General features: G+C 41.7%; 1 protein-coding gene across 8 annotated transcripts in view; it reads right to left on the reverse strand.

Annotated features, from left to right (window-relative positions):
- Positions 1-16,906, reverse strand: part of LDB2 (LIM domain binding 2) — a 355,462-nt gene that overhangs the window by 63,514 nt on the left and 275,042 nt on the right. For all 8 annotated transcript variants that reach the window (XM_076001111.1, XM_012737537.2, XM_076001113.1 and 5 more), the window contains exons 4-5: positions 10,016-10,138; positions 7,203-7,286 (exon numbers count right to left, since the gene is read on the reverse strand). In XM_076001111.1, the coding sequence (XP_075857226.1) occupies positions 7,203-7,286; positions 10,016-10,138 (207 nt within the window). The remainder of the gene's footprint in view (positions 1-7,202; positions 7,287-10,015; positions 10,139-16,906) is intronic.

The raw sequence follows: 16,906 nt of genomic DNA on the forward strand, positions 1-16,906 counted from the left end.
AACATGAAAACAGCACGTTTCACTCAATGCCATCCTGGAAGTTTGTGGGGGTTTCCTTCAAATGCTTAAGGACATGATTTCTGTATTGCCCACGCCCCTTATTTTTATGGAATTGGAGACAAAATAGACATAATTTATTTCTTTTTAAATTTATAAACCTTATTCTTTAAAGCTATTTAAAGAACACACAGTTATTGCATAAATATTCACGTACATACAAGAATTTCATTTAAAGAAAATTTAAATGTAAAGAACTTAAAGAAATTTGAAATGATCGCAATTTCAAACTCTGAATTAGAAATGGCTTTCACTTTGATGAAATGGAAGGCAAGAATGAAGGAAGAAGGATTGGCCCTGGTGGGTGTTGACAACTCGACTCTAACCGGGAAAGGACCAGAAACCTTTACAAAAGCTCACTTTGGCAAAGGAGTAATAGAAGCTCTACATGCGTTTGTTTCACTAGAGCCCAATGACTGGGGTGTTATGGCCCATTTCACAGATGAGAAAATGGAGGTTCAGAGAAATCAAGTAACTTGCCCAGGGTCACACAGCTGGTAAGTGGACGTTCTCAGAGCCATACTGTCTAAGCCCTGCTATGCCCCAAGCCCAAGTCACAGCGGGAGGCTGTTTCCCTCACCATGCTGTGCTATTGCTGGGGAAACATCTTCTCTAGAAGTATGTCACTCAGCCAGGCTGTATGGTTTGGGCCCAAGACACCTACCTGTGTCAGTACCTACAACAAACTTGAAACATTTAACATTTCCGCTATGAAGTGAAACTTCCTGGAGTTCCCCAAACCCACCACTTTCTGCATCCTTCTCTGAGCCTGCTCAGGGTGGCTCCTCTGTCGAGACTGTGCTCTGCCTTGTCTGCCTGACACCCACCTACTCATCTTTCAGAATCGATCCAAGGGCCATCTCTCCTCTATGAAGATACTGTAGCCTCCCACACCCACATTCCAACGACCTCTCTCTCTCTCCTTTGCACCTGATGTCAGACCTTGGGTTCAAATGCCTACTCTGCCACTAATCAGCTCTGTGACCCTGGGAAGTTGCTTCTCTGTGTCTCAGTTTCCTCACCTGCAAAACAGGATTAAGCAATAGTCCCTGCCTCCTAAGGTTGCTGTGAATATGAAAGAAAGAAAGAAAGAAAGAAAGAAAGAAAGAAAGAAAGAAAGAAAGAAAGAAAGAAAGAAAGAAAGAAAGAAAGAAAGAAAGAAAGAAAGAAAGAAAGAAAGAACCAAAGCACATGGCAGCAGGGCTGGGCATATAGGACGTGCTCCATAAACATCAGCTAGTATTATGTCTATCACTGCACCCGGGACTGATTTCTCTCCCAGAGCATATTTTTTTCCCTTACATACTAGGCAGTGATCTTTTTGAGGGCAGAGACCTGGCTCAAAGAAAGTGTCTAACAAATGCTTGTGAAATGCACGATAAATAAATGGGCAAAGAGGATCTGGTGGGCATTGGCAGTCCCCGTAGCCAGGTCTCACTGACTTGGACGGCCTGACACCTGCCAGACTGCGCTCTGCCTTCCGTGCTCCTGGCTGCGTTCCTGGCTCACTTCCCTACTCTAGGGCTCTAGTGCCATCCCCAGAATGTGCTATTTGTTGGGTGGTGTCATCACCCCACATCATGAAACAATTGTCCTCCCCAGTAGATCGAGGATACTCTTAGTGAACCACACCTCCCAGTGTCCGGGATTGCCCAAGAGCCTCGAGGTAGTGACTTCCCTATTCTGCAGGCTCCTCTCAGCCCTGGCCTGGATGACTACTTCAGGGGACACTCAAGTCAGCAAGTTTCAGCCTCCCGGAGTCACCGAGGCCACCTCCAGAGGAAGTGAGACCGCACCGCAACAGAGCGCTATCCCTGCAGGCTGGGGCACTTCCCGCCACAGCTCCGCTGGGGCCACACAGTCAGCCATCAGTGCACCTCTCAGCACAGGGCACCTCCAACCTTGTCGTGCTGGGAGGCGACAGGAGGAACGGCAGGGCAGGCGACTCGACAACTCCAAGCCAGTGGCAACAGCTATTCTTCTTGCCCCTTCAAAAGCATCAGTCACCAGAGCTAGCCAGTATCTGGGCTCAGCTGCATGATTCACACTCACGAGTTCCATCATTGTACTCGCGCCCTGCACAGCCTGGCCACCACCGTGGCGCTTCACGGACTCCTTCTTCCCCAAGTGCCACCTCGGTCAGCGATGCACGTTCCCGGTGGCTGGTCTCCGTGAGAACGATTCGGAATTTCATGGGAATAGATGAACTTGTTTTGACAAAACTAGATGACTGTAATGACTTACTTTCTGCACTGCTTAGTTTTGTTACACGTCCGACACCGCATATTGAAATTTCAACGTCTGGGGCATTTGAAATCTCTATCCCTTCTTTCCAAAGAAGGACGCATCAATTTTTAAAATACTTCTACTGATCTAGCAGGCCTTGGGTTAATATTTGCCAACACACCTGTCTGACCTCTTTTTCTGATACTAGGAGTGGTATTGAAACTTCTTATTAACTTTACTTGGACAATACTTCAGGTGACCTTCGGAGGCTTGAGGCAAAGGCCAGCTTCCTCGGATGGACAGGGACCTTCTCTCATATCTTCAGGCAATTTTATAAATGAATGCGCTTGGTGACTGCTCAGCTGTCTTTAAAAAAATATTAGATGATAAGACTATGAGGGGAATCTTAAATCCCAGTTCTAAACTGTAGAAATAACCTTTGTCTGTCTTTCTCAGTGACCAATAATGAGGCCGAGTGTCACCGTGGAAGCCCAGGTGAGCTAGTTTGGGGCAGCGAGTGAGTTTGAGATTCTGCTTAACCATGATGCACCAGGGACCCACGGCCACCCCTAGGATTTGTTGCTGGGAAGTGTGGCTTCTCTCCTGACCCCCTTCCTGAGACTCAAGGATCCTTCCCTGGGCTACCATGGGCTTTGTGTGTCCCTCTATTTCAGCCCACTTCACTGTGATTGCAGCACCAGACCCTGCCCACCTGTGATTGCCACCTGAGGATGGAGGCCACATCTCCATGACAAAGCCCAAGCACCTGGGAAACTGCTAGGAATGGAGAATTGGCCCAATAGAAGTGTTCTGAACCCATGGACAAATGAATAAGTGAATGAGTAAGTGAAGAAAGGAAGGCATGAAGGCAGGGAATGCAAATAGCTGCTAAACCAGGATGCATGAGTCCAGAAAGTACAGCAGTGCGAGGCAGACCCAGAGAGAGACCAGAGAGCCAGCACCGTGTTGCTCTAAGGGCTCCAACAAGTCCGACAATGACGGACATGTTGTAGATGCTGAGTACATTATGACAATGGATACTAACAAGGCACTTTCTGTCCCCAAGCCCTGTGTTAAGCCCTTTACATGAATGGTCTGACCTAGGCCTTGCATTAATCCTGCAAGGAGCTGGTATTATTTTTGGCAAAGTGCATGAAGGACCAATGACAGATGCTGACTCCCCAGGGAAGGCAGGAAAGACATAACCCAATTCCTACCAGTGTCATCAGTCTGACACTTTCACTAGAAAGGCAGCACAGTTTTACAGTGAAGCACATGGATTCTGAAGCCGAGCTACCTGGGTTCAAGTCCCAGTCCTGCCACCTGCATAAAGCTGGGAAACCTACTTTGCTTACCTAAGCTGTCTGTGTCTCACTTTGCTGTGGGGATGGTGACAGGCTGTAGTGGCTCTTGTGAGACCAGTTAAGTCACAAGATAGATGGCGTAGGACCTGACATGCAGCAAGCACTATGTGTAAGTGGTGGGCTGTTCTCTACTGCTCACACCCATGAATGGTTTCCTTGGTGTCATTGTCAGGAGATGGGTGATGTTCTTCTCTCTTCACGGGTCTCATCTCAGTCTTTATGGGCTGCAGGATGTGGGGACCCAGTGACCTTGACCACAGGGTGAAAGTCAACCATTTTTTTTTTTTTTTTTTTGAGACAGAGTCTTGCTTTGTTGTCCAGGCTAGAGTGAGTGCCGTGGCATCAGCCTAGCTCACAGCAACCTCAAACTCCTGGGCTCAAGCAATCCTTCTGCTTCAGCCTCCCTAGTAGCTGGGACTACAGGGATGCGCCACCATGCCCGGCTCATTTTTTCTACATATATTAGTTGGCCAATTAATTTCTTTCTATTTCTAGTAGAGACAGGGTCTCGCTCTTGCTCAGGCTGGTTTTGAACTCCTGACCTCGAACAATCTGCCCACCTCAGCCTCCCAGAGTGCTAGGATTACAGGCGTGAGCCACCGTGCCCAGCCAAGTCAACCATTTTTTGATGACAATAAGAGCGGTGGGGAGGAGAAGGAAGGAAATTTAGTATTTATTAATCTGTGTTAAATGCAGCTAAAAGATGCAACTAAGAATCTGCACAAGATCTCCTCACAGTGTTACTGCAAGCCCAGGATAGACTCTGACGTCCGGCTTCCTGTGTGGGGTCAGCTGAGGACACATGGTGTGGAACTTCCTGACCTGCTGGAGGGAGAGCATCTTTCTTGGTTTCAACTAAACCTCTCCTGAGATGACATGCCCAGCAGTTTGGAGACCCTTCTGGATTCCTGTGGATAGAGCAACTCTTTGGGCCTCACTACGCACCCCACTGTGCCAGCTGCCCCACAGAGGACCAGCTCTGAATGCAGAACCTGGAGGTTTGGGAGGACACAGCCCCAGTTACCCTGGCTGGGGACATCTTCCTGTCCACTCACACCCCCCCTGGCAGAGACCTGTAGTCTGTTTAGTGGTTCAGGGCCACCAAAATAGCAGTGGATGGAAGTGCAGCTGATTCCAGCTCTTGGCAGGTCTAGATTTGGCTCTAGGGCACCTAGGCTGTGGATAGAAAGAATCTTTTCTCTCTACTCAGAACAGGGACTCTCTCATCTCCTTGTTTAACCCTTCTAGAGGTTCCTCATCACCAACAACTCCTCAGCTCCATAGCCTGATCAGCCAGTTGCTCCAAGATCTGGCTCCCAACTAACTCTCTCTTTCGCCCCTTCTGGTCTCTCACCTCATGTCCCAGCATCATCCAACTATTTGCAGTTCCCTCCTTTAATCCAGTGGTCCCCAACCTTTTTGGCATCAAGGACTGGTTTCACGGAAGACAATTTTTCCACAGGACAGGGGTTGGGGTGTGCGGGGTGTGAGGAGGTGGAGCTCAGGTGGCGATATGAGTGATGTGGAGCAGTTGTAAATACAGATGAAGCTTTGCTCGCTCACCTGCAGCTCACCTTCTTCTGTGCACCCTCCCCCATGTCCCCCAGTTTCCTAAGTTTCATGGAAGACAAGTTTTCCACGGACAGGGGGGTGAGGAGAATGGCAGAGCTCTGCGGCCCAGGCCCTAACAGGGTGCGGACTGGTACCAGTCCACAGCCCACAGGTTGATGACGGCAGCTCTAATCCATGCTCCTTCTTTCCCCTCTAATGGAAGCCTCCTTCCTGCACCCTGCATCTGGTTTAACTTTATTCATTCTTTCATACTCGATTCTTACATTGTCTTCCCCATGAAGCTGCCTCTGATTCCTCTGAAATATCTCTGTTTTGTTCTCTCATAATTCCATCTGGAAACTTCTATCTTGGTATTTACCACTTTGTATATTAATTTTCTCTTTATGGGTCTGCCCTTCATAGGAGTGAGTTTCTTGATGGCAGGTAGTATGACTTTAGTCTTTGCATCTTTAATGTCTAGCCAGTGCCTGGCACATTGCAGTGTGTGAATGACTTGGAAGAATCTGCTCAAATCATTCTTAATTCACAGAAGAGCAAGCCCCGCCAAAGCATGTCAGCATTTCAACCAATGCAAAATGGTTGTATATCGAGGATTATGAGCAAAATTCATAGACTTAGACTGCACTTAAGGAAAAAGAATCAATAACTTTTTTTATGGGGTGGGGGACCCTGGAGAGGTGACCTGCTAAACACGAAAGAATTCAGCATCTCAGAGGCAAAGGAATGTGGCCACTGCCTTCTCATGGGTTCCAGAGGATGATGCTTATTTAAGGAATGAAGCCATATCCTCCACCTGTAAGTCAGCTACTGTAATTGCATCCTAAAACCCAGTGTGATAGGTATTACCTTTTAAGCCAAACATGGAGGCTGTGAATATCATATAGGTAAATAATTTTGCCCAAAACATTTAATTTTTTAAAATAAAAACTAAATTTACATTCAAACCGGAAAAAATGTTACATATTATGAAGAGAGTCCCTAAGAAGGCTTTGACGCGTCTGTGTTATAGCATTGGGTTAGATTTCTGGTTTCTTCAGGAGACTCTATGGGGTGGCACACTGATCCTCTTAAGGTGTGCCAGCCCCCGAGTGGAGTCACAGAGGCAGTGAACTCAATAATTGCCCATTAGAACATGGGACAACGAGAAGTGTTAGAGTAGGAGACTAAGAGACTGGGCTGAATCCAGTTGCTGGGGCTTGAAGATTGGGTGCAGGTATTTAAACAGCCCTTAACCAAAAAGGGCTGATAATCATAGGCAAGAACCTTCTTGGACTGGTCACTTACTTCTGTCACCTTACATGAACTCTGGATAATTACAATATCATCTGCATTGTAGTTTTAAAATTTCTCCACCATTGAAATCACCATGACAGTTCCATGACAACCATATGAAGTAAGAAAATGGGAGGAAACCCAATTCTAGGAATTACTACCCAAATTCTTAGTAAAAGCCAACACCTGGGCCTTGAATATCCCTCCCCTTGATTAGTAAGACAGTAAAAGGTTTAAAACCGCTTCCTCTCTGTGCAGCTGCTGTCTAGCCTGCCTGCACTCCTCCCTGAGAGTGTACTTTCACTGTTAATAAAGCTTTTGCTTGCTTGTTTTATGGGGTGTGGCCTGAAATTCTGTCTCATGAAGAACACGAAGAACTTGGAAAAAACTCCACTCAGAGGCTGGTAACAGAAGGAAAGTAGCACCAAAATATTTTATGAGATTGGGACATTGCTAGCCTTTGAATAATTAATTCCAGGAGTCATGCAAATGTACAGAGGAAGCTCAACTCTGACAAATTCTAGGTTTGATGCTTTGTTAATTAAACTCCACCTTTCATTGAACACACACACACACACATATACACACGTTACAGAACAAACATATTGTGCTATATTACCTGAACTTCATTTTAACTACTTGGTTCAAGATGTGTATAAACCTCTGAATTTTCAAACTTACCAGGAAATATAATCATTCTATTGGTCTTACCCTGAGGTAGTTGAGGGTGAAGTTTGTTAGCCCCATTCTGGTGATGTTTTTGGACAGCTGATCCAGGACCTGAGGATCTTGTGCCTAAACAGAAAAATAAAGTCATATGTTTTAGCCCTACGAGATGGTCCCAAGAAAATCTTAGATGGTGCTACAGCTGCTCAAAAACTGTAATCTCAACATTGTCAATTTTTCTTATAGGGAAGGTTGCTGGAGGTAATTTAATTTACATTTTGAAGACACTTGCATATAATACTCAGGGATATTTTCAGATCAATTGTGCAAGACTGGAGGAAACCAAACTGCCTTAAATGTATTTTAGGCCCTTGGGAGAAACAGCATTATTTTCTCTGTGGGAAACGCTGGCACTCAGGCCTCAGGCCAAGAGTCACCAAGCCCTGCCAGGAGAGCTCTGGGTCCAGGGCCCTCATTAGAGAAGGTAGCACTTGTGGTCTGGGGAGAACCATGCTTCAGGACTGGCCTTTGTTTCCTGCTGTGATAGTGGTGGTGTTCTAACAGCTTGGGGTTCAAGGCTGTATTTGAATACTTTGCCACTGCCACTATATATATGTGTGTGTGTGTGTGTGTGTGTGTAATACATATATATACACACACATATGTATATTATATATATATATATAGAGAGAGAGAGAGAGAGAGAATTCTAACTTTATTTCCCATTAAGCTGAGACTAGAAATAGACATCATCAACAATTTTCATCCTGCAGGACGTTAAGGGTAAGAATCACATTTGCCAAAAATATCCATATTTTAAAAAAGGATGTAAAGTATCATGGGCCACCCCAAATGTTCCATTCAACCAGAAAAAAAGTTCTTTCCGGGTTGATGAGTCTTTTGGTTGACACTCTTTGTGTTTGCCTTTCCTTCCTTCTTAGGAGAGAAGCAAATTGGCACTAAACAGAGGAAGGCATAAGTAAACATTCCTTTGTCTCCATGTCTCCATTCATGAGACTATCTAGGGTATACTAATGCGACTTTAATTTATTCTCTTCTGTACTTACTTTTCTCATAGTGAGACTACAAATTGGATTTGTGTATATAAATAACAAACAAAATGTCAGAGAAAACGAAGAGTATCAGTTTCATGACAATTTCTTGAACGAGGTCTGTGGACATTGAGCCTGTATTTGCCCCCTCTCATGTGCAAGGAAAAGTTTTTATTTCTACAGAAGTACGTGAAATAGTCATGGCCAAGCTCAAGGAGCTTGTATTTCAATCAGAAGACCAGGATGATAATCAATTCACGAAGGAATATTGTCACTGCTGCTGCCACTGCAAGAGCCAATCGCTAATACCTGCAGAGGACCTAACATGTGGCTGCCAGGCATTGTTCTAGGTTCTTTATAGTCACTATTCATTCTCAAGCCAGTTCTCTGAGGCAAGTTTCTCATTGTTCCTATTTTATAGATGAGGCCCTGGAAGCACAGAGAGGTTACATCATTTGCCCAAGGTCACACCAGAACAAGGATACAACCCTCTGTGGTCACAGTCCAGGGCTCAGGCTTCCAACCTCTGCCTTCTGCTGCCTTTTAGTCTATTTTGAGAATAATAAGAGGGGATACTCCAGACTTCTTCAGGGAGAGTGGAGAACGTGAACTGGGCTTTGATAATTAGGAAGAACATGGAGCATGGATGGTCAGAAATAAAGGAGGAGAGTGGAGTGCCACAGCAGAAAGCACAAGGTCAAAGGGAAGGGCTGAGACAGGGTTAACCAGCGGGATCAGAGGGCTGGGAACATGCCTGGAGAGACAGCCTGGAATCAGACTGCTGGGAGACAGTCGGCTGATCAGCCAGGCTTAGGAGTCAGAACCAGCTGGGTCTAAATCTTGATTTTGCCACTTTGGGGCTAGAAAACATTGGGCAATTTATTGAACTTCTCTGAGCCTCAGTTTGTCAGTGACAAACACCTCTCTGAGTAACTATGAAAATTAAATATCATAATGTATATGCTCAAGGCCTGGCATACCAAACACTCAATAAATAATAGTTACTGGGTTTTTTTTTTCTTGATTGTTCAGAGTCTTAAAAATCAGGCTTATTAAGTCTGGTTTTGTTCCAACAATTTGTCATGGAAGCTGCTGCATCACACATTACAGAGCAGAGATTTATTTAAGTTAATGCCTTTGGCTTCTTCTTAAGGGATTGCACCTGACTGCAGTTCCTACTTACATTTAAAATATAGCTCTAGATTGGCTTCGAACCCACCTTTGCACTTAATCGGTGCTCAATAAATTTGATTGATTTATGGCCAAATGAAACGGAGAGAACCCCAAATATTCCACTTCAAATCCAGCACCATGGTTAGGAAGGACCAAAGCCTGCTGACTCGGATCTGAAGCTACAGCAGTCCCGAGTCTGATCAGATAGTTCTAATCAAAACTAGAAACTGTTTTTCTTACTTGTTTCAACTTGTTGTATTTCATTCCGCAGTTATAGGTAACAAGTTTGTTAGCCCAGGCAGAGCAGTACTTGATAATGACTGGATGGAATTTAAGAAAAGTACAAACTGTTTATTGAGGTAACCCCCATTTGGAGTTCAGAATAATAAAGTATCAAAAATAGCCTCATGATGTACAAAACTTGGAAACAAAAGAGTGGGAAAAGGGCTTGTGGATTAAAATGGTTGAGAACAAAACTCAATATTTAGAGTTAATTACCTAACGTGTGATGTTACTGGGGTTCTTTCACATAGAGAGGGCTGGGTTTTCCCCCTTGAGTAAAATGAAGGAGGAACAAAAAAAAAAAAAAAGAAAGAAAAGAAAAGAAAGTAAAACAGAAATTAAATTACTTACATGCATGGCTAGAATGCTTCTCGGGACTAACTCTCGGTATTGTCTAATGGTAAAGTGCCATGTTTTTATTCTCATGAGATCATCAAAGGTGAACTCCAAGATCAGTCTGCCTTCTGTACATACCTAGAAGTGACAAAACAACGCACTCATTTGTTATGCACTTCTTGAAAGGCACATTTTGTAACTCACACATCAGCTACTCAGCATGGTCTCCCTTACTGGGCGGCGCTTGCTCTTGGTAAAGACGTGACACAAATGGTTTGTCTGTTTATCTATGGCATATGAGGACAAGTGTCAGCTCTAGAATCAGTAGGTTCAAAAGACTGCACAGCTGCTTACTAGCAGTAGTAAGTAATTATACTAGTTACTAATGAAGCTCTATGAGCCTCTTTTTCTTCATCTGTAATTATGGGGACAAAACCCATCTTATAGGGATGTTGGGTCAAAAACTACTGGCACACATGTACACACCCCTCCAAAATAGTAATCTCTCACTTCCTACTTTTCCTCCACTTCAATCATTCTTCCACCATAGTAGCTTGAGTTCTTGTCCTAATCGTGGTTATCTACTTTAGGAGAAAGCAGTCAATAAAATCATTCACACCTAAGTGTGCGATACTACAAGTTTACCCAACTAGAGAAATTCCAGAGGGCAATGCTAAACCCAAGGCGGTGGGTATTTGTTACTGACAAGTGGATAATAGAGCCACGTTTAAAAATTATATTTCTCGAATCTCATCCCATCAACAATGACAAATTTGGCTGGCATAAAAGGCTAGTCCTGGGGGTATGGGACGTTTTATCTTTCTAAGAAAAATATACATTATTAATGAAATATAATAGAATTTTGGAGGCTTTCTTCCTTGATAGAGTGATCAGTGGCAGGGTAGCATTTTTATCTTCTTTTGATATTCGTATCATTTTTAGCATGTAGTTCCTATTTTATTTACTGTTCTTTTCACCTTTAATGATTTTGAGATGAAAGAAAATGCTGGGTGATCACAAACCACTGAGCCTATATCAGCTATGAGACAGGAAGTGGTAGTGGCATATGGGTTGGGTTTAAATAGTGGCAGCTCCTGAATCAGCCCATCTGTGCCTCAGGGAAGCAACACAAACTAGGAGGTGGAGGCTGTGGCATCAGAGAGTACTGGATATGAATCCTGATCCTACTTTTTACTTATTCTGGAACTTTAGGAAAATCCAATTCCCTCAACCCTAGTTTTCTCATTTGTAAAATGGGGATAATAATATCCAATACATTAAATGAAGTTATGTGTGTGGATTGCCTGGAATTGTGCCTGGTGCCTAGTAGGATGACAGTAAATGATACCTTTACATGTAAAGAAATGCAACCAAAGAGAACACAGAACCCTAGGCCAGCGGGGGTCATGATGTGCCATCAGAGACCTAAGGTTTTTGCTAGAGCCATCTTGGGGGCTCTGCCGGGAGGAGCTGGGCCCCCATCTCAACTCTGAGATCCCCACAGATATTTTCTGGGTTTCACCAGAGCAGCTTTGATTGTATCTGTTTTAATATATTGGGCTTCTGATCGAGCTTTCTTGGAGAAATATTTGTTAGGCTAAAAACAAACATAAAGCTCTGGAAACTTTAAAAAGATACATTTAAAAATAAATAAATAAGTAAAAACTAACTAAATAGGAGATATGAGTATTTCTAAAACTATAGTCCATCCGTGAAGATGGTGAACAGTTTAAAATCAACCTGTTGTGAAATATGAATAATCACTTTCCCCTTTGGGAATTCGATACAAAACACCACCATGTATTGAGCTGGAATGAGGTCCTCAGCATTGACTTAGGTGCTCTCCTTGCACTCTAATTGAAGGTAATATTTTCTTCTAACAAGCCAAATATCCGGACAGGGGAATGACTAACAAGTGTTGATAGGGCATGACTCAAGAAAGATGCTGTTGATGTCTGCCATCCTTGCCTTATCAGAGATCTCAGAAGCACTGTTAGATAACTATTGATAACCTAGGTAAAGACCTCTATCTCAGATCCAATTAGCAGAATCTGTGGGTGATTCCAGGCATATGAGCACCTTGCCTCAAAACCCTTTGGTTGAGTGGTCTTCAGAGCCTTCTTTCTGGTATCTTAGCCATGAGAGTTGAGTGCACTGAAATGGGGAAAGACTTCAGTGTCCCCAAACCATCTCCCTAGAGCATTGTCAGTGTTGGAATTAATTTACCAAGGTTTTCAAAAGAGTTTCATGGAGATTAAACTACACAATTCCCCCTGGGGTGTTAGCATGACAGAAGCCACTTTCAGTGACAGCTTTCACAAAAGGGAGGTAGCTGTAGGCAGCCATCAACGATGAAATGTCTTGACAAAACAGGACAGATATGGGGATGCTATAATCCCCCCCTTTTTTTTTTTTTTTTTAGAAAAGTGGGTATTATTGGATATTTAAACAAATATTAGCTCAGTTAAATGTCAGCCTTTTTTATTATCTAACCTATTTGTTTTGGATTTATGAACCACAAACCAAGAGCAGGTGGAGGTTCTGGTTTATTTCTCCTGGAACAGAATTATATAATGGGAAGGCATGTGTGTAGTCCTTCTCATGGACTACTCAATTGGAGGATCTGTAAGGTCAAGTTAAGTCGTGTTCTTTGTTCATGGTAACATAGCAAACTAGTTGGAGACCTTTCTTGCAGTCAAACTGTCGTGGGCCTACAAAATGGAAAATTGCAACAAGCCTTGGGGTCCTTCTTTTTCAGTCAAAACCAAGGAATCAGCTTTATCCAGGGTATACTATGTGTAAGATGGGAATCCTTAGAATTGAATCTGAGTTGACTGTGTTAGGTATTTTCTTTAAAGAAAAATAAATGACTTTCTTGAATGAAAGGACAGTGGAGAATTCTGGTCACTGCTGATCTTCCCCAAGTAATTACATCCACAGCTTCATCCCAGGCCCTAGGCAGACCCTACACTCCTGCTCCCATCGTGGAAGTTAAAGGAAACTGAAGGCTTTGTGATTTGTTTTATATGCAACAATCAGCAAATGGAACAGAGGCACATATGAAAAAAATATATATGTATTTCTTGCTTGGAAATGGTAAAAAATGGGCATAGCCTGTAAAGGGGAATTAATGTCTTCTCTCTTCAGAAAAATTCTGTGCATTCCTCTTAATCAATACAATTAATGTAGCTTTTTATCTAAAGTTGGCTTTTTTTTTTAAAGCTGTCTTTCACTTGGAATCCAAAATCAAAAGGGTCCCCAATTAAGAAAACATTTTCTGTTGTGCTGAATTCATGTTACCGTACTGTGAGCTCTGACATTTTGTTTCTGTGGTAACCAAAATCAGCTGATTAGTTGGCATGGCAACAGAAAAGATGTAATCCCAGCAGACACACTCTAATCAATGCCCCCAGCACAGATGGTCTCCGGAGGATCAACAAGAAAGAGGCTGGCAGGCATTCAGCCGATCACGTGCTAGCTTGAGACTAGGCCAGGAACAAGAGAACTAAAAATGAACATTTCTCAAACTAACTGGTAGCTTTTTAACCCTTTTCTTTCTCTGACTAATTGTAAAGCAATATTGACCATGTAAGTAGCTGTGTAATCCAATGATTTTCCTATACCTTTTATGAAATCAAGTGTGCTTTTTAGGTGGGAATGTTTAATTTTCTTAGTTTTTATGCTCAGAACAGCAAGCATGGAATGGTGCTTTTAGATTAACAGTAGTGTAAAGCTCATTGTATTTTACTTAGAGATGCTTCTTATGTAAATGCATGCATATATAAATAAGAGCAATCTGATCATTGATGTGATAATTTGATCAGTGGCAGGAGAACAGTTGAAATCCTGAAGCATAATGTTGTATACATGCTAAGATAAAATGAGTTTTCATATAGGAAAACTGGTTGGTGCACTTCTGTGGTACTTTTCTACAGTAGTAAATAATTTCATAATAAATAATTGAGAATAGAGAAAATATAAACCTATGTTTTGGAGATGATAAGGGTGTCCAGTAATGGCTGTAACTATTGTTCCAGTTTGTAAAACCTAGAAATAAGCCCAAGAATGTACCCTAGAGAGTGTTTCTCTCAGCTTCTGCCAATGTTCCTGTCTTCAAATATAAATATAACTTGAGGGTCTTTGATTCTGAAAACCTTGATGCCTGCTCTTCTGATTACTAAGCCTTGTGTTCTACTTGATTCAAAAACTGAAAACGCAAAAGAAAGGCTTATCATGTGTGCTTTAAAATTCTAATTCTAATTACATATTTATCCATAATCTATAGTGTTCCTGGTATCAGCAAATTGCAAAATGCTCACTATACTCCTGAGGACTATTTAATATTTCAGTTGATTAGGACTGCGGCTGATTTTTGATTCACCAGTTGACCAAATTTTCATAAAAGTAACTCAGAACCACTGGGTCAAATGCTATTTGGGGAATGAAAGTTTATTGAAAGTCTAAATTAGAACAACACAATACTGCCTTCGCATAATACGCTAAGTAATGCCATGTACTAAGAGCAGGTCCCCGTTTAAAAATAAGCATTGGCTTCCGAACACTTTATCTTTGTGATGCTGAAAGGGCATTAGCCCACTGTTTTATAGTAAGTAGTCATGGTATTTTATTACATGAAGATGAGTTACTTTTAATTAATATAAGAACAAAAGAAAAATTGGAAATATTCTTCCGGTAGTATAACAATCACCAAAGATTAAACAAAAAAGAAAGAAAGAAAAATGAATCCTTTCAAATTTCCTAAAAATAAATGTACATAATTAGCATCTGGACTAAGTCCACATAAACTAAGCTCCATTTCCCAGAAAATGATATTTTCCATCACAGTATGGAAATCTTCTTTCCAGGAGTTGGCAATTATACTGTCAATGGACTAGAATAAGACAAGTGGTCCCAGTAACTGATGTTTGGCCAAGGGAACTATGTTCAGGAGAATGCTCAGGTCTTCCTGGTGACTGCCTCAGACACCTGAACAAACCACTCAACCATCTGAGAAGGGAGCATTCCAGGATAGGAAAGAATGCAACACAGGAAAACCTTAGTTTCTTGATTTGAATGAAAATAGCATTTAGCAATCCATGGGAAGAATGGGATTTTTTTTTATCTACAAGTCCCGAATGTCCAGCACTAAACCTTCAGAGCAACTATGTTCATTTATGAGAAAGAAAGAAATTGAGTGCATTTATAAAAGGGCCACTAAAAAATGCATTTTTATTTTCAATGGTTATAGGATTTGGAAGTAGCTCTTTAATTATGGCAAAGCTCTTTATTTAATTATCATGGATTTTTTTTTTCTTAAAGCATAAGGAGTTGGTATGTTTTTCTTGAATTACCTAAAAGTGACATTAAGCCTAAAGAAAAAAAAAAAACAACAATAATGAAGCAGCAGAGAATAGCTTTCCCTGCAGTACTCAGACTTTGTAATTCTAGCAATGAGTGGCTTGTGTAACTATCTGATCTACAAGATTATGTAAATGTTCTGCAACTCCAGAATGAAGTGAGACATGGGCAGATTAAACTTTCATTCAGGTGATCATTCCTTCCCGTACAGCAAGTCTCTTGCCAGTGGACTTCTACATTCTGTGAAAAGATTTCTTTGTTTCCAAATCACAACTTTCCTCTCTGCCCAACTGTTAAAACAGGAAGAAAGAGAAAAACTCTATCCTTTGTCCTACATTTAAAATGTCTACTGACAAAAATCTAGATACCATAGAATCAATGGCATTTGATGATTTGTTTTTGCATTTTATAACCATTTCCTTTGCCTTTGGTTTTATACACCAGCATGGGTGCTAAAAAGATGAAACTGCAGCCAGATCAATCAATAAATAAGAAACATTTTATTCTTTTTTTCTTGCAGCAAAACTGCACAAGTAACAAACATATCTTCAGCTTTCTAAATTGGGCTTTTGAAATTAACCATGATAATTCAATTTCTCTTAACTATAAAGGGAAGGTTGTTATCTGTATTTTGAACTTAAAGAGATAGCTGCTATATTAATTTCACAAATTATTTTCACATAAAATGCAATGAACTAGTGTTTGTTAAAATAAACTTCAGTTTGCCAGATTCTATGACTAAATATTAATATTTGTCCTTGCTAATTTTTCCACCTGCCAGAAGACATAAAGATCATCTATAGTGTTCCAGAAAGGTATTGGTGAGACGGACGGAATATGGCATACGTGAGTCTTCTGTGTATGACAAGGATCAGATGCGTAAAACGTATAGAAGGGGAGGTTGAATCTCTATCTCTTTTATTTTTTATTCCATAGCCTTCTGAGGGCCATGAACGCTGCCTCAAACATTGTGATGCCTGATCCTGACACCTGTCTTCCCTTTGTTTTTCTCATTCAGTCTTTTGCAACCAATTTATGGCTCATCCATACTTTTTTGCTAAGCTACTTGTTTGATGCACCGACCAATCACACAACTTCTTAGAATTTGGGGAAACAACCTTTAAATTCTTAATTCCCTAATTTCATTGATATTTTTATGTTCTTCTGTTCCTTACAGATTACATCTGGATTGTGATTAGTGAACTTCCCCTTATTTGTTCAAGTTTGAATTTAGCTCTAAAAATTTTTTTTAGTACAAAGCACAAATACAATATTGACCATGCAACAACAGCCACATGTTCTTTCAGCTCTAGGAGACCCTCTGTCTACAAAAAAAAAATTCCAATCTAGCAACTGAAATGTAAAAGCCAGCAGAATCTCCCTGCCCAGTTACTTTTGAGGTTCTCTCATTTCTGATTTCCATGTGCTCAGAATCACACACACACATCTTTGAACGATGTTCACCCAAAGCATCGTGACATGTCACAAACAGAAAAGAAATTTCTCGTGGTGTGAAAAGTGTCTGAGAGATGAGCAATCAGCTCAACG

This window comes from Microcebus murinus, chromosome 3 (assembly GCF_040939455.1).
Source record: "Microcebus murinus isolate Inina chromosome 3, M.murinus_Inina_mat1.0, whole genome shotgun sequence".
Lineage (NCBI taxonomy): Eukaryota > Metazoa > Chordata > Mammalia > Primates > Cheirogaleidae > Microcebus > Microcebus murinus.